The sequence below is a fragment of the Rhinopithecus roxellana genome, chromosome 1 (genome assembly GCF_007565055.1).
Source record: "Rhinopithecus roxellana isolate Shanxi Qingling chromosome 1, ASM756505v1, whole genome shotgun sequence".
NCBI lineage: Eukaryota > Metazoa > Chordata > Mammalia > Primates > Cercopithecidae > Rhinopithecus > Rhinopithecus roxellana.
In genome coordinates, this window is record NC_044549.1 from 202,193,263 (window position 1) to 202,217,136 (window position 23,874).

General features: G+C 42.6%; 1 protein-coding gene across 6 annotated transcripts in view; it reads right to left on the reverse strand.

Annotated features, from left to right (window-relative positions):
• The window catches only part of LRCH3 (leucine rich repeats and calponin homology domain containing 3), a 98,095-nt gene that overhangs the window by 15,055 nt on the left and 59,166 nt on the right, over positions 1-23,874 (reverse strand). For 3 of the 6 annotated variants that reach the window (XM_030936638.1, XM_030936645.1, XM_010381223.2), the window contains exons 11-18: positions 19,588-19,639; positions 18,971-19,120; positions 14,754-14,804; positions 12,873-12,926; positions 6,204-6,252; positions 5,447-5,554; positions 2,374-2,492; positions 1,291-1,428 (exon numbers count right to left, since the gene is read on the reverse strand). In XM_030936638.1, coding sequence (XP_030792498.1) covers positions 1,291-1,428; positions 2,374-2,492; positions 5,447-5,554; positions 6,204-6,252; positions 12,873-12,926; positions 14,754-14,804; positions 18,971-19,120; positions 19,588-19,639 — 721 coding nt within the window. The remainder of the gene's footprint in view (positions 1-1,290; positions 1,429-2,373; positions 2,493-5,446; positions 5,555-6,203; positions 6,253-12,872; positions 12,927-14,753; positions 14,805-18,970; positions 19,121-19,587; positions 19,640-23,874) is intronic. The other 3 variants (XM_030936652.1, XM_030936648.1, XM_030936632.1) reach the window with 2 other exon arrangements.

Here is a 23,874-nt window from a genome sequence, read left to right on the forward strand (position 1 = left end):
ATACAAAAAACTAGCCGGGCGAGGTGGCGGGCGCCTGTAGTCCCAGCTACTCGGGAGGCTGAGGCAGGAGAATGGCATAAACCCGGGAGGCGGAGCTTGCAGTGAGCTGAGATCCAGCCACTGCACTCCAGCTTGGGCGACAGAGCAAGACTCCGCCTCAAAAAAAAAAAATAAAGAAACAAGATCTTGCTACATCACCCAAGCTGGTCTCAAACTCCTGGGCTCATAGGATCCTAAGGCCTCAGACTCCCAAGCAGCTGGGACTACAGGCACGAGCCACTGAGCCTGGCTTGGGCATCTTTCTAGTGTACCACCTTTAATTTATCCATTTCTCACTTAGCACCAAATTCATCATTCTTTTTTTTTTTTTTTTTCCCCTTTGAGACAGGGTCTTGCTCTCTCACCCAGGCTGGAGTGCACTGGCACAATCACTGCTCACTGCAGCCTCGAACTCCCAGGCTCAAGTGATCCTCCCACGTCAGCCTCCTGAGTAGCTGGGACTATAGGCACATGCCACCATGCCCAGCTAATTTTTGTATTTTTGATAGAGACGGTTTTGCCATATTGTCCTGGCTGGTCTCAAACTCCCGGGCTCAAGCAATCCGTCTGCCTCGGCCTCCCAAAGTGCTAAGATTATAAGCATGATTATAAGATTATAAGCTAAGATTATAAGCACCGCGCCCAGCCTAGATTCATCATTCTAAACTGCAATTATAATCACGGTATTCCCTCTTTAATTCAGTGTTTCCTCATTGTCTGTACTAGGGTAAACTTTCTTGATACGCTTCATAAGCCTTTGCACCACAGCCCCAGCTTACCTCTCTAGCCTAGCCCCTTCCCATTTTTATCTACAACCCTGTGCATGATCCATTCTGAACAATTTACCAATTCCTTAAGTAAGCCATAATTTTCCTTAGCTTCTGAATCTAGAAATCCTATGCCCAGAAGGCCTCCTTCCCTCTCTGTACTGCTGGAAAATTCCTTCTTAAACTTCAAGAATTCGTTCAAATTTTGCCCGTTCTGGGAAGGCTTCCCTGAACTCTCCAGGCGGAGTTAAGTGGCCCGTTTTTGTATCCCTATAACACACATTGTACATGCCTTTCTTAGAACATTGATCACACTGCATACATGTCTGTCTCTTCTCCAGCAGAAGGTAGACCAGGAAGGTAGAGACTGGACTCTTTATATCTGTGTCCTTAATATCTAGCACAGTGCTTAAGAAATGTCTGTCCACTGTGCTCAACAAATGATCTGATGAACAGCCAAGGGTTTCCAGCCTTATCAACTTACTACAGCTGGTGAGGGAACATGAATGCTTGGGACAGATCGAGGTCGCACATGATTAGCCAAATGGCAAAGAACAACGCCATCAGTTAGAGCTGCTCCAAGGTCACAAGGCAGAGACACCTTCAACCGGTACTCAATATGCTGAAAGAACAAAAACCACGTAATACATTAACTGAAGAATGACTGACATATAGGACATAAGGGAGTTACAATGAAATCTAATTAGAAATCAAGATAAAAAGGAAATAAGTACCACAATATCCATTTTATCCCTCTATCCTAAGTCTGACTTAAGGAGATCTAATATGTATGGATGGCAGCCAGGCCATAGTGGTACAAAGTACAACAAAAATTCATTTACAACTTTCTGATTTAAAAAAAAAAACTAGATTCTCCTTCAATTCCAAAATAAAGTTAAGAGCCACTCACTCACTATAGGTGTAAGTGTGATATTTATATATGTGTGCACACACACATATAAATTATTAATCTGACGACATTTCTTTATAACATGAAGTAGAAAAAAAAGGAAAAACTTTAAATGAGTAGAGCTAGGAACTGAGCTTTATAGAACAAGCCATCTCATTTTTTAAGTAAATAGCTGAAAATAATTTCCTTAATGGTAAAGTGTTTTACATTCATCACAACACATGGCACACAATGCACCTGTTGATTCCATTAAAAATTACAGCTGGGCACGGAAGCTCACGCCTGCAATCCCAGCACTTTGGGGGGTCAAGGCCAGTGGATCACCTGAGATAAGGAGTTCAAGACCAGCCTGGCCAACATGGTGAAACCCCTTCTCTACTAAAAATACAAAAATTAGCTGGGTACAGTGATGGGCACCTATAATCCCAGCTACTCAGGAGGCTGAGGCAGAAGAATTGCTATAATCCCAGCTACTCAGGAAGCACAGGCTGCAGTGACCCAGGATCATCCCACTGAACTCCAGCCTGGCTGACACAGCGAGACTCTGTCTAAAAAAATACATAAGTAAAAATGATGTGTCAAATCAAGATATGATTACAGGATTATGGTCTATAGCAATAACACTGAAAAAGTGTAAATCAAAGGCAATGTACATACTTTACGTAGTTGATCTATTAATTCCAGCTCTTCTTCTCTCTGTCTTGAATTCTGTCTTGTCATGGAATCTGTAGAATCAGTGGTAGGTGCAGCAGATGGAGGAAGGGGTGAAGCATGACCTATAAAAATATTAATATGTAAGACAGAAAGGCAACTGGCAGTGCTAGGAAAACCTCCAGATCTGCCTCATCACAGTTTTCCTGAAGTACAGTATATTGCTTCCTACTTTCCGGACTGACTTTTCAAAAGGGTTTTTTTAATGGAGATTTTCAAATGTACACAACAGAGAATAGTATAGAAAACTACATAATGTTCATTACCCAGTTGACTCAACTACTTTTGCTTGATTACAGCCACTTAAAAATGTTTTTATTGAAAATTAATACACATACAGAAAAATATACAAATCGTAAGCATACTGCTCAATAAATTCTCCTCACCAAGTGAGCACAATCAGGTTTATAAATGCAATCTTACCAATCCCAGGAGCCCCCTCCATGCTCCCTGCCCATAAGTACCCAAAGTGCTCAAAACCGCATCCTGAATTCTAACACTTTGACTGGTTTGGTTCATTTTTGAACTTTGTATAAATTATGCTGTATTGTATGTGTTCTTTTGTTTCTGGCTTCTTTTGAACAATGGTATGTTAGTGAGATTTATCCATGTTGCTGTATACAGGAATTTGTTCATTTTCACTGTTTACATGGTATTCCGTTGTACAAATATACGACAATTCACTTATCCATTCTATTGACGGACATTCAGTTTCCGGCTCTTATGAATAATGCTACTATGAATATTTTTGTACATGTTTTTGGCACACGTGTGTACATATTTCTCCAAAGTAAAACTGCTGGTCATAGGATACACAGTCATCCCTAAGTATCCAGGGGAAACTGGTTCCAGAAACCGCCCCTCATTCTCATGCCAAACTTGGTGAATCCTCAAGTCACTCATATAAAATGTAGTATTGTTTGCCTACAAACTATGCATATCCTCCTTTACACTACACTTTAACTCATCTCTATATTACTTACTTCATATAATGTAAAGGCCAAACTGTTACTATATTTCAAAATTTGTATTATTTCTTTATTGTGGCATTATCATTGTTGTCTTGTTTCTGAACTTCTCTGTCCATGACTGGTCCAATCCATAAATACAGAATCCGAGGGTACGGAGGCTGACTGGTAACAGTCTTCCATGCTTTCTTACACTCTTACCAGCAATGCATCTGTAGTTTGACTTTTAAATCTTACTGCGAATGCATCTGGTGGTAACATTAAAGGTAAGTTGTGTTTGTTTTTTTTAAGACAGGGTTTTACTTTGTCACCCAAGCTGGAGTGCAGTCGTGCAATCTTGACTCACTTCAGGCCTCAACCTCCTGGGCTCAATCCATCCTCCTGCCTCAGTCCCCCAAGTAGCTGTGACTTCAGGTCTGCACCACCATGCCTAATTTTTTTTTTTTTTTTGAGACGGAGTCACACTCTGTTGCCCACGCTGGAGTGTAGTTGTACAATCTTGGCTCACTGCAAGCTCCGCCTCCCAGGTTCATGCCATTCTCCTGCCTCAGCCTTCCGAGTAGCTGGGACTACAGGCGCCCACCACCACGCCTGGCTAATTTTTTTTGTATTTTTAGTGGAGACAGGGTTTCACCGTATTAGCCAGGATGGTCTCGATCTCCTGACCTCGTGATCCTCCCGTCTTGGCCTCCCAAAGAGCTGGGATTATGGGCGTGAGCCACCGCACCCAGCCAATTTTTTGTTTTTTCTTAAGAGATGGGTTTTGTCATGTTGCACAGGCTGGTCTCGAACTCCTAAGCTCAAGTGATCCCACCCACCTCGACCTCCCAAAGTGCCAGGATTACACGCATGTGCCACCACGCCTGGCCTATTTTTAAATGTTTGTTGAGACGTAAGTTTCACACTGTCATCCAGGCTGGAGTGCAGTGGCGCAATCTCAGCTCACTACAACCTCCACCTCCTGGGTTCAAGGGACTCTCTGCCTTAGCCTCCCAAGTAGCTGGGATTACAGGCTCCTGCCACCATGCCTGGCCAGTTTTTTTGAGACATGGTCTTACTCTGTCCCCGACACTGCAGTATAGTGGTGCCATCTTGGCTCACTGCAACTTCTGGCTCTCAGGTTCAAGAGATTCTCCTGTCTCAGCCTCCTGAGTAGCTGGGATTACAGGCGCCTGCTGCCATGCCCAGCTAATTTTTGTATCTTTTCAGTAGAGATGGGGTTTCACCATGTTGGTCAGGCTGGTCACAGACTGACTCAAGTGATCTGCCTTCCTCGGCCTCCCAAAGCGCTGGGATTACAGGTGTGAGCCAGCGTGCCCAATTTTTGTATTTTTAGTAGAGACAGGGTTTTGCCATGTTGGCCTCCTGACTCAAGTGATCTGCCTTCCTCGGCCTCCCAAAGCGCTGGGATTACAGGCGTGAGCCACCACGCCTGACCTTATTTTTGTTTTGTTTTTTTTTAAGAGACAGAGTCTTGCTCTGTTGGTCAAGCTGGAGAACAGTGGTGCTTTTAATTATAACTCACTGTAACCTTGAACTCCTGGACTCAAGCAATCCTCCCCGCCAGCCTCCCAAGTAGCTGGGACCACAGGCACACACCACCATGACAAAAGTCATTATTTTTGACTTAAAATGTTTGTTTCCACTCCCAGGTAACTTCTTTGGGACCAGGGAGAAATCTGTCATTATTAACTAAAAGAACATGAGACTTTAAGTAGATTTTTAAAAAATTATTGTTTTAAGAAAACAGCTTTTATCAATAGAAAAATGTGAAAGAGTTCATTACCAAGACAAAGAACATTCTCAAAAGCCTTGAAACAGCATTTTATTTGTTCAAACACTCTATAATCTGCTTTTAGGTGTTACTAAGAAACTTCCTAATCCAAACATATTCAGGTAAGATTTTTCTGCTTTAATATCAGTGAGTTCACAGACACATGCTTTTGCCAAGCTGATAGTTTGGTGTAGAAGTTTAAAAGCATCCATTTAACAGCTAGCGTCATTGTGCAAACCTCCCCTCGCCCCTGGCTTTTAAAATCACTACCACCTACCTTTGTTGGTTTCTGCCCTGCCACCTGCCCGGAAAAGGAAGCTTTCAGGGCGCTGAGGCTGATTTCTCTGGATAGCAGCAGGAAAAGCATACGCAGAGGAATGATGAACTAAATCAGCATGAAAAGTAAAATGAGATTAAAGGAGATGAAAAGAAAATATAATAGCAGACATACAAGTTACAAAAGTAGCAAGTAAAAAATAAAATTAAACGTGGCAAAGATATAAAATAACTCTAATAATGAAAAGTCTGGCATAGAAAAGTAATCACGAGAGCAGGAGCCCTGCTTGCATGTATTTTACATTGTCATGTTATTTTTGACGTGTCAATGCAGACAGAATGAAGGCCACGTATTGAAAAGTCTCCTGCAGACCTATGGCCCTGCGAGCTGCTGTTCGCTTACTCATATCAAATGGCTGACGAGCTGAACAACCAATTTAATTTAAAAAGGGGGAAAAAAAAACCCAGTGGTTTCCAACTCTGTATCTGATTTCTATCTCAGAAAAAGCAGTCACAGCTCTCTAACAAGTAATTTAGGAAAATCTTGGTAAAAAATTATAATCTTGGCAGGGTGCTGTGGCTGACATCTGTAATCCCAGCACTTTGGGAGGACAAGGCAGGAGGATCACCTTGAGCCCAGGAGCTTGAGATCACCCTGGTCAACAAAGAAAGGCCTTGTCTCTATTTATTATTATTTTTAAAATAAAAAATAAAGAATTATAATCTTGATGTGGTAAAGTGCACCTTGTGTCTATTACCTGTTTCTGTTGTAGGTGAACTTAATAGGGTATTAGGTCTGTCATCACTCTGTGAAGAAACAGACATATATCAATAATTGTTAAGAAGAAATACTTTCTACTTTTATGGTAATTTTGAAATTATAAAAGACAAAAAACAGGTAACTCTCCTTCACGATTAAGTCTAGAGATGAGAATTTGGGCCAGGTATGGTGGCTTGTGCCTATAATCCCAGCACTTTTGGAGGCTGAGGTGGGAGGATTACTTGAGAGCAGGAGTTGAGACCAGCTGAGGCAACATAGCGAGACCCTGTCTCTACAAAACATTTAAAAGATGAGTCAGACCTGGTGGTGTGTTACTGTAGAGGCTGAGGTGGGAGGATTACTTGAGCCCAGCAATTAAAGGCTGCAGTGAGCTATGACTGCGCCACTGCACTCCAGCCTGGGTGATAGAGGGAAACTCACTCTCTTTCTCTCTTTGAGACAGGGTCTCACTCTTGTCACCCAAGCTAGAGCGTAACGGCATGATCTCCCAGGCTCAGGTGATCCTTCTACCTCAGCCTCCCAAGTAGTTAGGAGCACATCACCATGCCCAGTTTTGTATTTTTTGTAGAGACAGGCTCTTGCCATGTTAGCCAGGTTAGTCTCAATCTCCTGAGCTCAAGTGATGAACCTACCTCAGCCTCCCAAAGTGCTGGATTATAGGCATGAGCTACCGTGTGTAGCCTGACCCCCTCTTAAAAAAAAAAAAAAAAAAAAAAAAAAAAAAAAAAAAAAAAAAGGAAGAGAGAAGAAAGAAGAAGGAAGGAGAAGGAGGAGAAGAGAGGAAGAAGAGGAAGGAGGAGGAGGGAAGAGGAGGAGGAGAGGAGGAGGAAGAGGAGGAGGATGAAGAGGAGGAGGAGGAGGAAGAGGAGGAGGAGGAGGAGGAGGAGGGAGGAAGAGGAGGAGGAAGAGGAGGAGGAAGAGGAGGAGGAGGAAGAGGAGGAGGAGGAGGAGGAGGAAGAGGAGGAGGAGAGGAGGAGGAGGAGGAGGAGGAGGAGGAGGAGGAAGAGGAGGAGGAAGAGGAGGAGGAAGAGGAGGAAGAGGAGGAGGAGGAAGAGGAGGAGGAGGAAGAGGAGGACAAGAAGGTGGAGGAGAAGAGGAGGAGGAGGAGGAAGAGGAGGAGGAAGGGGAAGAAGAGGAGGAGGAAGAGAGAGGAGGAAGAGGAGGAGGAAGAGGAGGAGGAGGAATAAGAGGAGGAGGAGGAGGAGAAGGAAGAGGAGGAGGAAGAAGGAAGAGGAGGAGGAAGAGGAGGAGGAAGAGGAGGAGGAAGAGGAGGAGGAAGAGGAGGAAGAGGAGGAGGAAGGGAGGAGGAGGAAGAGGCGGAGGAAGAGGAGGGAGGAGGAAGAGGAGGAGGAGGAAGAGGAGGAGGAGGAAGAGGAGGAGGAGAAGAGGGAGGAGGAGGAGGAGGAGGAGGAGGAGAAGAGGAGGAGGAAGAGGAGGAGGAAGGGGGAAGGGAGGAAGAGGAGGAGGAAGAGGAGAAGAGGAGGAGGAGGAAGAGGAGGAGGAGGAGGAGAAGAGGAGGAGGAAGAGGGGAGGAGGAGGAAGAGGAGGAGGAAGAGGAGGAGGAAGAGGAGGAGGAGGAGGAGGAGGAGGAGGAGGAAGAGGAGGAGGAAGAGGAGGAGGAAGGAGGAGGAGAGAGGAGGAGGAGGAAGAGGAGGAAGAGGAGGAGGAAGAGGAGGAGGAGGAGAGGAGGAGGAGGAGGGAGGAGGAGGAAGAGGAGGAGGAGGAGGAGAGGAGGGGAGGAGGGAGGAAGAGGAGGAGGAGGAGGAAGAGGAGGAGGAGAGGGAGAGGAAGAGGAGGAGGAGGAGAAGGGAGGAGGAGGAAGAGGAGGACAAGAAGGTGGAGGAGAAGAGGAGGAGGAGGAGGAAGAGGAGGAGGAAGGGGAGAAGAGGAGGAGGAGGAGGAAGAGGAGGAGGAGGAAGAGGAGGAGGAAGAGGAGGAGAAGAGGAGGAGGAAGAAGGAAGAGGAGGAGGAGAGAGGAGGAGGAAGAGGAGGAGGAGGAAGAGGAGGAGGCGGAGGAGGAGGGAAGAGGAGGAGAAGAAGGAAGAGGAGGAGGAAGAGGAGGAGGAAGAGGAGGAGGAAGAGGAGGAGGAAGAGGAGGAGGAAGAGGAGGAGGAAGAGGAGGAGGAAGAGGAGGAGGAGGAAGAGGAGGAGGAAGAGGAGGAGGAGGAGGAAGAGGAGGAGGAAGAGGAGGAGGAGGAGGGGAGGAAGAGGAGGAGGAGGAAGAGGAGGAGGAGGAAGAGGAGGAGGAGGAAGAGGAGGAGGAGGAGGAGGAGGAGGAGGAGGAAGAGGAGGAGGAGGAGGAGAGGAAGAGAGGAGGAGAGGAGGAGGAGGAGGAGGAAGAGGAGAGAGGAGGAAGAGGAGGAGGAGGAAGAGGAGGAGGAGGAGGAGGAAGAGGAGGAGGAGGAGGAGGAGGAGGAAGAGGAGGAGGAAGAGGAGGAGAGGAGGAGGAAGAGGAGGAGGAGGAGGAAGAGGAGGAGGAGAGGAGAGGAGGAGGAGGAGGAAGAGGAGGAGGAGGAAGAGGAGGAGGAAGAGGAGGAGGAAGAGGAGGAAGAGGAAGAGGAGGAGGAGGAAGAGGAGGAAGAGGAAGAGGAGGAGGAGGAAGAGGAGGAGGAAGAGGAGGAGGAAGAGGAGGAGGACAAGAAGGTGGAGGAGAAGAGGAGGAGGAGGAGGAAGAGGAGGAGGAAGGGGAAGAGGAAGAAGAGGAGGAAGAAGAAGAAGAAATGAGGATTTGGTGAAATGAATTAATTATGCATTTTTAAAAACCAAGATTTTATTTTTTTTTGAGACAGAGTTTTGCTCTTATTGCCCAGGCTGGAGTGCAGCAGCACGATCTTGGCAAACTGCAACCTCTGCCCCTCGGGTTCAAGTGATTCTCCTGCCTCAGCCTCCCAAGTAGCTGGGATTACAGACGTGTACCACCATGCCCGGCTAATTTTTTTTGTATTTTTAGTACAGATGGGGTTTCTCCATGTTAGGCTGTTCTAGAACTCCCAACCTCAGGTGATTCACCTGCCTCGGCCTCCCAAAATGCTGGGATTACAGGCATGAGCCACCACGACCGGCTTTTTTTTTTTTTTTTTTTTTTTTTTGAGATGGAGTTTCGCTCTTGTTGCCCAGGCCAGAGTGCAATGGAGCAATCTCGGCTCACCACAACCTCCGCCTCCCAGGTTCAAGTGATTCTCCTGCCTCAGCCTCCCAAGCAGCTGGGATTACAGGCACGTGCCACCACGCCCGGCTAATTTTGTATTTTTAGTAGAGACAGGGTTTCTCCATGTTGATCAGGCTGGTCTCAAACTCCCGATCTCAGGTGATCCACCTGCCTCGGCCTCCCGAAGTGCTGGGATTACAGGCATGAGCCACCACGTCCGGTCTAGTCGTGTTTATATAAAGACAGTCCATTATTTAACAAGCTCTTCCTAAGACTATGAAAAATGATCATCCTAAGACAGAAAATGTTACTGGGAAATATATGAGAAAGAAAAAGCAACGTTTTATTTTCTAATAGTATTTCTCCATAATAGTTTCTAAAGTACTTTTTTCTCTGGAGAATAAAATATAGTATTTTTAAAAAGTAATATAGTTTCCTAATTTCAGTTAGGAAAGAAGATGTTTAAGAGATGATAGATATATTTTCTACACTAGTATTTGAGTCCAAGACATTTTCAATTCATTGACCGAAAGAACTGTAAAAAGAAGGAAGAACTAGCTAAACAGTTACAAAGCTTACCTAAAGAAAGGGAAATGTAGTTAAGCTCATTTACAAAGAAATGTTGGTTGACCGGGTTAAAGATGTGGAAGACTTGGCAGGGGAGTACAATTAAGAAAAGCTAGAGGGTGCGACGGGTCACGCCTGTAATCCCAATATTTTGGGAGCTGAGGTGGGCAGATCACGTGGTCAAGAGATCAAGACCGTCCTGGCCAACATGGTGAAACCCCGTTTCTACTAAAAATAAAAAAATTAGCTAGGCATGGTGGCGGGCACCTGTAGTCCCAGCTACTTGGGAGGAGAATCACTTGAACACAGAGGCGGAGGTTGCAGTGAGCCGAGATGGCGCCACTGCATTCCAGCCTGGGCAACAGAGCAAAACTCTGTCTCAAAACAAACAAACAAACAAATAAATAAAAAGCTAGAATAACATTAACAGTTTTTTAGGCCTTGATATCTAATTGCCTTGAAATATAATCTAAATATATTATAACTTTATGATACAACTAGGCACATTTCTGGATATAATGACCCTAAAACTAACACAAACATACACATCTGCTCCCATGCTTTCCCCACCATTGGTTTCAATATTTTCAGAACTCTTACATCGCTACTTAGAGTTGGGTCAGATACATTAATGACGACAAATAATTTTAACTGCTAAAAATAAATAAATAAAAAAACCAAGGCCATCTATTGAGAAAATTCTTAAGACTCACCTGGAGACAATTTTCTGGTAACAATTCCTTACTTTGATATCACAGGTTGAGAACTAAGATTTAAACTGTGAGCTGCACTCGTAAGGCAGTGTGTTCACATCTTAAGTGAAAAAGCCATGTTTGTCAGGGTTATAGATGCAAGTAAACTAAGTTCTGGGTGAGCTGTGCTCGTGAGTAAGGCAATGTGTTCACATCTTAAGTGAAAAAGACACATTCATCGGGTTTATAGATGCAAGTAAACTAAGTTCTAGGTGTTGAGAAAAAATGGAAATTTAAATAAGAAATTTAATTCAAACAAGAGTAACAGAAATCGATAAAAGGAATGAACAGGTAAATGAGGCAAAAGCCAGATATCTTTATAAGGAAGTAAAAGACTATGTTTTATTTTCAAGGGCTGTGAATAAGTAGAAAGTTGGTTAAACAAAGACATGTTCAAGGAACAATAAACATGGAGGAAAAAATATTTTCAAAAATTTAAAAAACACTTACTTATAGGACACAGACTGGAAATTTAAACGTATTAAGGAATAAAAGGAGAAAGTTAATAGGCGACTTTATAAGATGAGAAAGAAGAGCTGAAACGAACAACGAACAACACTGAAGGGCAGCGAACATTCTCTCCCTTCGGTTTGAAACTGCAACAGGCCAGGTGCAGTGACTCACACCTGTAATCCCAGCACTTTGGGAGGCAGAGGTGGGTGGATTGCCTGAGGTCAGGAGTTTGAAACCAGCTTGGCCAACACGGTAAAACCCCATATCTACTAAAAATACAAAAATTAGCCAGGCGTGGTGGCGTGTGCCTGTAATCCCAGTCACTCAGGAGGCTGAGGCGAGAGAATCACGTGAAACTGGGAGGCGGAGGCTGCAGTGAGCCAAGATCTCACCACTGCACTCCAGCCTGAGTGAGAGCAAGACTCCATCTCAAAGGAAAAAAAAAAAAAAAACACAGCAACAGATAATACACAACTGGATATGATGAAAACAAAGCCAGAATAGAGGAGACCTGTAAAAATGGCTTCTGAAATGTGTTTTTATTAAAGCTGTAAATCTAAGTGACTTGCATTCTAGGATACCAAAATAATTAGCATAAATCACTGTGAGGTCATTAACTACATTTGGGAACTCCTAGAAAACTGGAGAGCAAAAAAAAGGTTAAGAAATAATCTCTCACTAGAGAATTTAGGCAATGGAAAGAAAAAAACCCCAGAAACTGATACAAACTCAACTTTTACTTATGAAATAAATTCATAAGTATAGTGTATAACTGCTGTGAAAGTAATACAGAAACTAAAAAATAAAGAATAAATCTTTTTTTTTTTTTTTTTTTTTTTGAGGCGGAGTCTCGCTCTGTCGCCCGGACTGGAGTGCAGTGGCCAGATCTCAGCTCACTGCAAGCTCCGCCTCCCGAGTTTACGCCATTCTCCTGCCTCAGCCTCCCGAGTAGCTGGGACTACAGGCGCCCGCCACCTCACCCGGCTAGTTTTTGTATTTTTAGTAGAGACGGGGTTTCACCATGTTGGCCAGAATGGTCTCGATCTCCTGACCTCGTGATCCGCCCGTCTCGGCCTCCCAAAGTGCTGGGATTACAGGCTTGAGCCACCGCGCCCGGCCGAATAAATCTTTTAAAATAATCATTTGACAATACAGCAGGTCTGATAGAAAAAAAGACTTATCTAAAGTCTAATAAAGTTTTCTATTTAATCTCACATGACAGTCACCGTAGAACAAGACAATGTGCTCTGTCTGGATCACACGGCTTTTGGCACAGTCAAAACACTTCTCAGTGTTGACTCTGAAGAAGCCACATGCCTGAAGGTACTCACGGAGTACAACAAATTAACTTCTCTCCTGTACAACTAGAATGGTGCTAGTTATGTACCCTCCTTAATTTTGAAAAAAAGTTTCTGAAATAATTTTCTGTGTTGTTCCAATAACGATCCCAGTTGAGAAAGGCTAGCAAAGGATTAACATGGAAGAGAATTACAAGGTTTTTTCAGGAGGCATCCAGGTATGTAGCGTATGTTCAGTAATAATCAGAGAAGGTTTGTTAGATTTACAGTCATGTGGGAAAAGGGTTTAGTTCTTTATAAAGCATTTAGTAATGATGCTCATCATGTTTTATGGTATTTAGATACAGTTTCTGAATAAAAAGTACAAGAGCTATCCTTTAATCTCTAAACACAGAAACATAAAACTCCATTTTGTGCGAAACTCTTACCACTAACAAGGCACTATCATCAGTGTGCTGAGACCTTCTGGATGGGAAGGGGCACTGGAGAGGTGAGAAAAATGAAGCAACGTCAAAAACAAACTACGCACACATATGACGTATTTCACGAATACACACACAAGGAAAGAGACATATTAAGACACACTTTTGAAGATGTTGACATAGAGGACCACATTCACAATCATCTGGAATTCGTGCATTATAATAGTCAGTAAGCTGGTTCTGAGCACTGATTTTCTCCCAGAGTTTAAACAACTTCGAATATGATCTTACTGCCTAAAACCTTCCAAAGCCAGGAGGGAGCAGAAAGCTGGAGAGAGATTAACAATAACATAAAGAACCTGCAGTCATTTAGTGAGCCAGTGACAGACCAGTAGCCCAGGGGTCATAATTTCTAGTCTAAGTATCTCTTCATTTTCTTTCTCAAGCAAAATGAAAAGTACGATTACAATTTTTAGAACTGTTTATGTTATTTTCCTGTGGAGCTTTAGTTTTCTCGAGAATGAATTACTTGAAAACAATCATCAAGAAGGAAATATTGAGTAAAAAAGAAAACATATATTAAATTTATCAAACTTGGGTTGTCAAAATGTGTTAGAATTATTACCAGGTGAAGAAAACACAAGTGAACAGGCCTGAGTCAATCTTTCAGGTATTATACAAATATATAATGTTCTAACATAAAAAAAAAACTAGAAGTAGTTCTATGTCTGATAAAATTTTTAAAAAAACCTCTATAACGGACAACTGAAAACATTTCAAACAATACACTTTCCCTTACCAGAAACACTTGTGCTTTAAAAAACCTCTACAATGGACAACTGAAAGCATTTCCAACAATACACTTTCCCTTACCAGAAACTCTTGTGCTTTAAAAACACTGAAAATTGCTGCTTGTAAAGCCCCAGGTGTTAGGTTTTCAAATAACTTATTTTATGAAAAGCAAAGTCAAAATTCACATGAAACACTTTTATGCATTTTTCAAGGAGGTAATGATCATAAATTGAAAAAACTGGGTCAGGCGCAGTGGCTCACGCCTGAAATTCCAGCACTTTGGGAGGCCAAGGCGGGCAGATTACAAGGTCAGGAGTTCGAGACCAGCCTGACCAACACGGTGAAACCCCGTCTCTACTGAAAATACAAAAATTAGCCAGGCGTGGTGGCGGGCGCCTGTAATCTCAGCTACTCGGAGGCTGAGGCAGGAGAATCACTTGAACCCGGGAGGTGGAGGTTGCAGTGAGCCAAGATCGCACCACTGCACTCCAGCCTGGGTGACAGCGTGGGACTCTGTCTCAAAAGAAAGAAAAAACTGGAAGGCTTTTAACGGGGAAATGGTTAATGAGAAAGCCAACCACAATAAAAACATTTGGTAAAAGCTTCATTTTAACAGATCAAAATAGGTGTGTAGATTTTTCAAAGGTTAAGTGATTTATTTTCTGTTAATCTGTAACAAAATGTACTATTTGATATTATAAAGTAAGTGTTATCATTGGTAACACTGAATCTGAAATACTACGTAAGAGTCTTTTTTTGTTTAGTAACCGCTCCATTTACCTGTACCAGGTAAAGCTCCTAGGACTCTACACACCACACTTCCAAAACGGAGGAGGGCAATGGTGCCTCTGTGGGGGTCAGGGAGGGAAGTATAATCGCTAGATGGATGTGTATAGCTGAAAAAAGCCTTGATCTATAGATCCTAATAAACTCCTTGGCTTGTATCATCTCCCTCATAAGGAGAATTTTGTAAGGGGGAAAAAGAAAAGTGGCAATATTCAAAAAAGCACTGAAAAGATGATAATTACATGTAAACATTTCATTTGCATTGCAAAAATAATCAATTTCAAAGAAAAGGTGATTACATCAACTTACCTCACCATCTAGGAGGGGTTGCTGTTTTTGTGGACTTTGTGATGCTTTTTGCTATATAACCCCAAAGCCCCCCAAAAAAGAAAGCTGGTTAGAGTCTGGAACACGGAAAATAATAAATTCTATTTACTAAAATAACCACTCACATTAATTTTTTTACCTCTTGTATATAGCATTTTTCTAGATTTACTAGTTAGAACATGTTTAGTTAGAAATTTTTAAAACTATACACATACCTACAGAAACACTTTTACAATCAGAATACTGACCTTCTCTCAGTGAACTTATTCTCTCCCTCTAATGGCTCCAGTATCACTCGAATGGTAATAACTTTAGCTAGAAGCAAATCTCAGGCTTGTGTTTTCAACGGCCTGTGGAAACTCTTTACTTGGAAACCCCACTCCACCTCATACCCGACATATTCAAAAACAAATTCACAATGTCCCATACTAACTGGCATTTTCTCCAACGTGTGGTATCCAATCATCTAACAATAACATGATAGCATTGCTGTGGCCCCCGCTTTACAACGTGCTCCACCGTATGTCACTGTGCACACGGTATTTCAGTGATTCTTCTACTGTGTGAGATAAAATATCACCATCATATTCATGTAGAGATGAGAAAATCGAGAAGAGAGGCTATGCGGCACATGCAAGGTCTCCAAGTTCATAAGTAGCATAACTGAGGTTTGCGCCTGTCTTCCAACTGCAGAGCCTGCGTTCTTTCCACAATGCGAGACCCTCATTTGAAACCATTCTTTTTGCCTCCAAACCTTGCTTTGGGAGCTTCTTTTCTTTCACCCTCTTCAGTGATTTATTCATCATCTCTCTTACAGGTAATTCAGCAAATCTATTTTATTATAGTAATAGGGGATATAGCATCTACCATACTAGTATTAAGCATTAAGTATATCCATAATAATTCTGAAATAGTTAATATTTCATAGTTAAATATCACACACAGGAGGAAGCTAAGGCATAAAATGGCTCAGTAACTTTCTAAAAGTCAAGCACACAGCAAGTGGCAAAGCTGGATACAAATTCAGAAATTTCTGAACTTAGGCTCTTGTCTCTGTGCAATACTGCCGACCCTTAGGACCCTTAGAAGCCATCTGGTTTTTATGCCTAGTCTAACTAGGCATAAACCCTAGTCTAACTATTGCTATTTCTCTCTTATTTTCCTCTTTCTAGTCTCTTTCTTCCTAACCGATTCTAACACGAGCACATTCATTTTTCAGAAGTCTCTCTCGTCATTTTTTTTCCTGCTTTGAAACTCAGCATTCTCTTTTACTTAACAGATCAAGATCCAACACTAATCTGACATTTAATCAAGACTCTCTACAAGTTGACTATCTCTTACTAGCTGTGTGACTTCTATAGAAGGCAAACCGAATGAGTTAATTTATGCAAAGCACATAGAACAGCATTTAGGATTCAGTGTTAACCATTATTACCGAGAGGTGGCATGGACTGTGCTCACAAAATAGGCTTCGGGGCCAACCTGCCTTGTTCTAATAATAGGATTTTAATCCTGCCACTTACTGAGTATTTAATCTTAGTAAACTGCTATTCTCTCTGAGCGTGTTTCCGTGTTCATAAAAAGAAAAAAATGGTACCTAAAGAGATTGCTGGAGAATTAAATGAGTAAATATATATAATGTACTTAAAATAGTGCCTGGTACATAATAAGCATTAAGTTTTAAGTATTATCATCATCTCAATAATTCGTTTTTCCCGTCAGTCTTCAATACAAACTCTCTAGGCCAGCTGGTATTTCCTACAAGTACCGTTATTTTAAATCTACAAATCATACAAGGTCATCCCTAGTTCCCGTCCCGTTTAGATTTCCTCAGCCTAGATCGAACCCCCTTTACACCATCATCCAGTCTATTCTTCCTGGCTATATCCTACATACTCATTCTTCAGGGTCCCGTATCATTTCTTTTTGAGGTCAATTCTGATGATACTTGTTCTCTAAGTCTTCTATTGTCTTGAATATAATACAAGCAGTTTTATTACAAGCTGTCTGATTTTCTGTTTATTTCTGTGATAAGGTCTAAGCTGTGCCTGGGGGGCAAGGCTTGTATTTTATGCATCTTTATATTCCTTGTACAACCAGCATTCCATAAAGGTCTTTCAAGTCCAATGGACGAACAAAGTTAGGCTTTCAGAAGTCTAGGTTTGCCTCCTGATTATGAAAAGGAATTTACTATAAATGACTACATTGCTTAATTTTCCTACACCTGCAGCTTCCTCATCTATGAAACCTGAACACCTCCAAATGACCTGTGAAGAATAAACCAATGAAGTATTTTCATTAGTTTCAAAAGAACTATATAAAAAAGTTTTTATGTAGTAACAAATCAAGTAGGGATTTAAGGGAAAGAGAAATGGTTGGACAAATTAGGAGAAACAGTATCTGGGTATTAGATGACTTGCACAAAAAGACAATGACAGAGATAAAGGAGGCCAGGAGAACATGGCCATCAGCACATTAACGTTCTTACAAGGGGTGAAAAGGCATGAAAAGAAACATCTCAGGGCAGATGGAAGGTTCTGAGGGAAGGATTAAGAGAGGTTCCTTTGTGAACTTCTGGTTGTAGGAATATTAATTTTAGTATTTTTGCTATTGGTCAAAAGATTTACCTAGTTTTTTTTTTTTTTTTTTTTTTTTTTGAGATGGGAGTCTCACTCTGCCGACCAGGCTAGATAGAGCGCAGTGGTGGTGATCTCAGCTCAGCTCACTGCAACCTCCGCCTTCTGGCCTCAGACAATTCTCCCACTTTGGCCTCCTGGTTAGCTGGGATTACAGGCATGCACCACCACACCCAGCTAAATTTTTTTATTTCACTTGAAACAGGATTTTGCCATGTTGGCCAGGCTGGTCTCAAACTCCTGACCTCAGGTGATCCGCCCACCTTGGTCTCCCAAGTGCTGGGACTACAGGCGTGAGCCACCATACCTGGCCAGATTTGCCTACATCTTGATAGAAAATAATAGACAAGGGAACTTGTTGGATGAAGAGGAATCAGGTAAGAAAGAGTTAAACATCATCACCAAGGGTCTGATACATTCAGAAAAAAATAATTTATCAGGTAAAACAGACATATGCATGGTACTTAAAGAAGATGGTCTCTAAAGTATGAAATACAGGAAAGGCTTTAGAGGACAAGAATAATTCATTTAATCATTCAACAAATAGTTATTGACGATTACTATGAGCTAAAACCTGCTAAGGTCTAGGGATACAGTAGTAAGTAAAACAGACATGGTTCTTATCTTCATGGAGTTTACAGATACATGAGAGACAGATATTAAGTCAACAAAATTATAAATATTTATTTAATTATGAAGAAAAAAATGATTTCAGAACAAAAAGATAAGTAATCCAGGTAAAATAAGATGTCGTTGTTTCAGGCGCTACTATAGAGGCTGCAAAATGTCAAGAAATGTTAACAAGGTTGTTAACTGAATGTGTGTGGGGAACAGAGAGGAACAGACCAAAGTTCCTGTAAAGGGTTACGCCTGTGAGGCTAGCAAACTTCTGTCATTTGCTAAAGCAGGGAAGCCGGAGAGAGGTCTGAGGAACAGTTCACATTTGGAGGGCCTTAACTTGTCATTTACTAAAGCAGGGAAGCCGGAGAGAGGTCTGAGGAACAGTTCACATTTGGAGAGCCTTAACTTGTCATTTACTAAAGCAGGGAAGCCGGAGAGAGGTCTGAGTAACAGTTCACATTTGGAGGGCCTTAACTTGTCATTTACTAAAGCAGGGAAGCTGGAGAGAGGTCTGAGTAACAGTTCACATTTGGAGGGCCTTAACTTGTCATTTGCTAAAGCAGGGAAGCTGGAGAGAGGTCTGAGGAACAGTTCACATTTGGAGGGTCTTAACTTTTGTCATTTACTAAAGCACTATCAGTTTCATGTGACTGATCTTTACCATGACACCAGAAATCGAGGAAACGGCTGCTGGATAGTAAAGTGACATGTCCAATGATGGACTGCTAAATAAGAGGAAGAGATTACTGTTAATAAGATAATCACTTCCATGGTCCTTATGCAGATAGACACAAGTAAAAGAGACACTCTATTTAGTCAAGATTCCTTATAGAGAGAAAAATGGTTGACATTTTAATTGACCAAAAAAAAGCAACAGGCTTGGCCAAACAAATAGGCACTTCACCTCTCAGCAGCTTGAACAGTGTCATTCAAAGGACTCACTTTGACAAAGTCCAGGACAGCATCTCTCTGGATCTGCTTGGTCCTTATTTTCTCCTCTTCATACTGCAGGGCAGCGAGCTGAGCCTCTCTCCGAGTGCGCTCTACTAACTGCTCCCTTCTCCGATGAAGTTCCAGGTCTGTATGTGACAGCTGGAACCAAAGCGTTATTGTGCATATCAAAGTAAAAACAAGGATCACTTTACCAACATTCCCTATCAATTCAGGGAACTACTGTCGACCCATGCAACTCTTGCTTTGAAGTCACCTAGCATTTCTTTACATGTGTTTATCGCCAATCTTTTCCCATCTTTGCACCGTTCTTATATACATTAGGTTGGTACAAAAGTAATTGCGGTTTCTGCCATTGAAAGTGATGGGAGAAACTGCAATTACTTTTGCACCAACCTAATACTAGAAAGCTATCACGAAGGTAAAGATTTTCTATCTAGTGTCCAAAAACACTGTTAGCAAGTATCACGTACATATGTTATATTAATTGAGACAGCTAGTAACACTTAAATATATCTGGCAATTAATGGCAATTTAAGTATTATAAAAGAAAAAAATCATCTTAGTTTAAAAAGCAAAACTAAATAAACATAACTACTAAAAATTACCTGATTGTGACTTGCTGATAGTGACAAGAGAGAAGATGGCTCAACTGGAACCCTGATCCAAAAAAGAAAACAGAAAAAAACTCTTCAATAAAAAGACAAACAGATGTATAAAAAACAAATGAAATTTTTATTGTAAATGTAGCTTTCTATTAATCAGCAGCAAACTGCCTAGTCAGCATTGAAGGAGTAGCTGCATTTTGTAAACCTACGCCCAAGTCATTAAGTGAAACCAGAGGAAAATCTGCCACCTCCAACTCACGTTTCATGTGGTATCACTATGTCAGCCAATAACAATAGTTAACTGAGATCACTATTCAAACAGTATCACTTCTTCATAACATGAATAACTATTATCTTCGTTACCACCATGATTAAAACAAGATACACGTAAACTGAGATCCTTTCACACACAGAGCCATTTTATCAACAGAAATCTAGAATACTATAGAACCTGGTAACTGTATTTATAAAGCACACCTGCTCTTATTTTCAATTGATGAAGCAATTTTAACACAGAAATAAAGATTCTGGTTTATTTTTAAGAAAACTACGAAACCCTTTTTTAATGCTTAAAAAAACAACAAAAAAGTACTACTTCCTCACTGTTATCAGTGTTAATTCTTGTAGTTTACTATTTATCCTTTTCCTGAAACAGATTTCATTGTTCAAGTCTCTGTAACTCATCTTTGTGTCTGAAACTAAAACTGGCAAAAGTAGTGACTGTCTGCCATTTAGGACCTGGCCTCTGAAACTATGATGATGATTAGCCTATCAGGCTGATCTAAAGGCACTGAAATCAGTGTGCTATTAGGGGAACAAAAACAAAATCCTGCCATCATTGCTCACTGCAGTCTTGACCTCCTGGGCTCAAGCCATCATGCCCAGCTATTTTTTAAAAAATCTTTTGTAGCAATGCCGGTCTTACTGTGTTGCCCAGACTGGTCTCAAACTCCTGCCCCTCAAGCCATCCTCCCACCTCAGCCTCCTAAAGTACTTGGATTACAGTTGTGTGAGCCACTGCGGCCAGTCTTTTTTTTTTTTTTTTTTTTTCTTTTTTGAGACAGGGTCTCACTCTGTTGCCCAAGCTAGAGTGCAATGGCATGATCGTGGCTCTCTGCAGATTCGACCTCCTCGCCTCAAGTGATAATCTCGCCTCAGCCTTTCGAGTAGCTGGCCTACAGGTGTGTGTCAACCAACCCAGGCTTATTTCTGTCGTCTCTGTAGAGACGGGCTTTGCTATGTTGCCCTCAAATTCCTGAGTTTTCAAGTGATCCACCCACTTGGGCCTCCCAGAGTGCTGGGATTACAGGTGTGGGCCACCGCACCCTGCCCTGATTACACATTTAGAGTAACAGGAATTAACTGCAACTTTCTCCCTAGATTGCTAATTTCACTGTTAAAATTTCCCATAGCTTTTACTGGCCATCTGTAGATGAACTGAACCAAAACACAGAAAGGACCAAATAAACCGTCTCAAGTCTGTTTATGTGCCCTAACCTGAACACTATACATTAACAATGCTTATCAATCTTCGTTTTGTTTTGTTTTGAGACAGAGTCTTGTCCTGTCGCCCAAGCTGGAGTGCAGTGGCACGATCTCAGCTTACCACAACCTCCGCCTCCCAGGTTCAAGTGATTCTTCCGCCTCAGCCTCCTGAGTAGCTAGGATTACAAACATGTGCCAGCATACCCGGCTAATTTTTGTATTTTTAGTAGAGACAGGGTTTCACCATGTTGGCTAGGCCGAATTTAATGAAATGCAGTCATTGAACGCCTGACCTCAGGTGATCTGCTCGCCTCAGCCTCCCAAAGTGCTGGGATTACAGGCGTGAGCCACTGTGCCCAGCTGCTTTTCAATCTTTCAATACATATCTTCTTTTTACATGTTTCTTTTTTTCTTTTTTTTTTTTTTTGAGACAGGGTCTCATCTCACTCTGTTGTCCAGGCTTGAATGCAGTGGTGTGATCTCAGCTCACTGAGACCTCCACCTCCCAGAGTTAAGCAATCCTACCTCAGCTTCCTGAGAAGCTGGAACTACAGGTGTGCACCACCATGCCCTGCTCATTTTTGTATATTTTTGGTAGAGATGGGGTTTCGCCATGTTACCCAGGCTGGTCTCGAACTCCTGGGCTCAAGCAGACCACCCACCTTGGCCTCCCAAAGTGCTGGGATCACAGGTTCAAATACTCATTTACCCTCTTTTTACAACACTTCTTTAAAAAGCCAGTCAAACCCATCGTTTCCACTTTATCTCATTATTGTATTTTGTACCCAATCCAATCCGCATCCTGTCCTTACAATTTCACTAAAACTGTTCTTTCTTTCACCTCACAAGTTTGTCAGTGATCTTGACAACCCCAAATCTAATAGTTGTTTCTTAGTCCTCCTCTTATTAAACCTATCAGCAGGGTGGGGTGCAGTGGCTCACGCCTGTAATTCCAGCACTTTGGGAGGCGAGACGGGTGAATCATGAGGTCAGGAGATCGAGACCATCTTGGCTAACATGGTGAAACCCTATCTCTACTAAAAAAATACAAAAAATTGGCCAGGTGTGGTGGCGTGCACCTGTAGTCCCAACTACTCAGAAGGCTGATGCAAGGGAATGGCTTGAACCTGGGAGGCGGAGTTTGCAGTGAGTCAAGATTGCGCCATTGCACTCCAGCCTGGCGGCAGAGCAAGCCTCCGCCTGGAAAAAAAACCTATCAGCAGTTAAGTGATGTTGTTCATTCCTCTCTATACTTCTTCAAACACTGTTTTCAAGGCCAGGCACAGCGGCTCATGCTTTTAATCCCAGCATTTTGGGAGGCCAAGGCGGGAGGATCTCTTGAGTCCAGAAGGTCAAGGCTGCTTGAGCTATGATGACACCACCGCACTCCAGCCTGGGTGACACAGACTGTGTCTTGAAAAAGCAAAAACAGGCCGGGCGCGGTGGCTCAAGCCTGTGATCCCAGCACTTTGGGAGGCCGAGACGGGCGGATCACGAGGTCAGGAGATCGAGACCATCCTGGCTAACACGGTGAAACCCCGTCTCTACTAAAAATACAAAAATACTAGCCAGGCGAGATGGCGGGCGCCTGTAGTCCCAGCTACTCGGGAGGCTGAGGCAGGAGAATGGCGTAAACCCGGGAGGCGGAGCTTGCAGTGAGCCGAGATCGCACCACTGCACTCCAGCCTGGGCGTCAGAGCGAGACTCCGTCTCAAAAAAAAAAAAAAAAAACAGCAAAAACAACAGCACTGGTTTCATTTAGCCTCTGGGACACCACTCTCTTTCTCCCATCCCCATGATCACCCCTGCTCAGTTTGTTTTTCTGGTTGTTCAAGCCCTAATTCTTGCCACCTTACTCCAAACTCATAAATCTAACTGCTTACTTGATAATTCCACTCGGATGTCTTGCATGTACCTGAAACAGAACTTAACCACAGCAGAACTCTCATCTCACACCCCAGATGTGTCCCGCTTCACTCAGGCTCCTGGGTGTTTCTTGAATACACCAAAAGCATGTTCCTACCTCAGAACCTCTACCTAGAATGTTTCCCCCCTAGACCGCCATAATGTTTGCTCTTTTTCATGTTTCTACTGAAATATTATCACTGCATCTAACATTACTTTCACTCTTCCCTCACCCTACCATCTCTCTTTTATCCTGCTTTGTTTTTCTTCATAGCACCCAGCAGTACCTGAAATATACTTGTTACATATATTTGTCTACATCCACTAAAAAGTAACTCTAAAATATCAGGGATTTGGAACAGAGACAGAACCATTATAGTGCTTAAGAGATATTGCTTGAATGAATGACGGTAGCACCCTCCCCCAAAAAAGCGTGGAATATTGAGACATAAAAAACAAAATGCAGGTAACACACATGTATCTCCTTTAAATCTTGAACTTACTTGAGCTAAGTAAACCAGACTTTTCTCTCTTCAGGCAGACTTTTTTGTTCTTCTTTTGAGATGGAGTCTCGCTCTGTTTTCCAGGCTAGAGTGCAGGGGCACAATCTGGGCTCACTGCAACCTCCACCTCCTGGGTTCAAGCAATTCTCCTGCCTCAGCCTCCCAAGTAGCTGGGATTACAGGCACCTGCCACCAAACCGGCCAATTTTTTGTATTTTTAGTAGAGACGGGGTTTCACCATGTTGGCCAGGCTGGTCTCAAACTCCTGACCTCAGGTGATGCATCTGCCTTGGTCTCCCAAAGTGCTGGGATTACAGGCATGAGCCACCGTGCCCAGCCAGTATAAGGCAGACTCTAAACTGCCTTCTCTGTTTTTCTTTATTTACAAAATCAC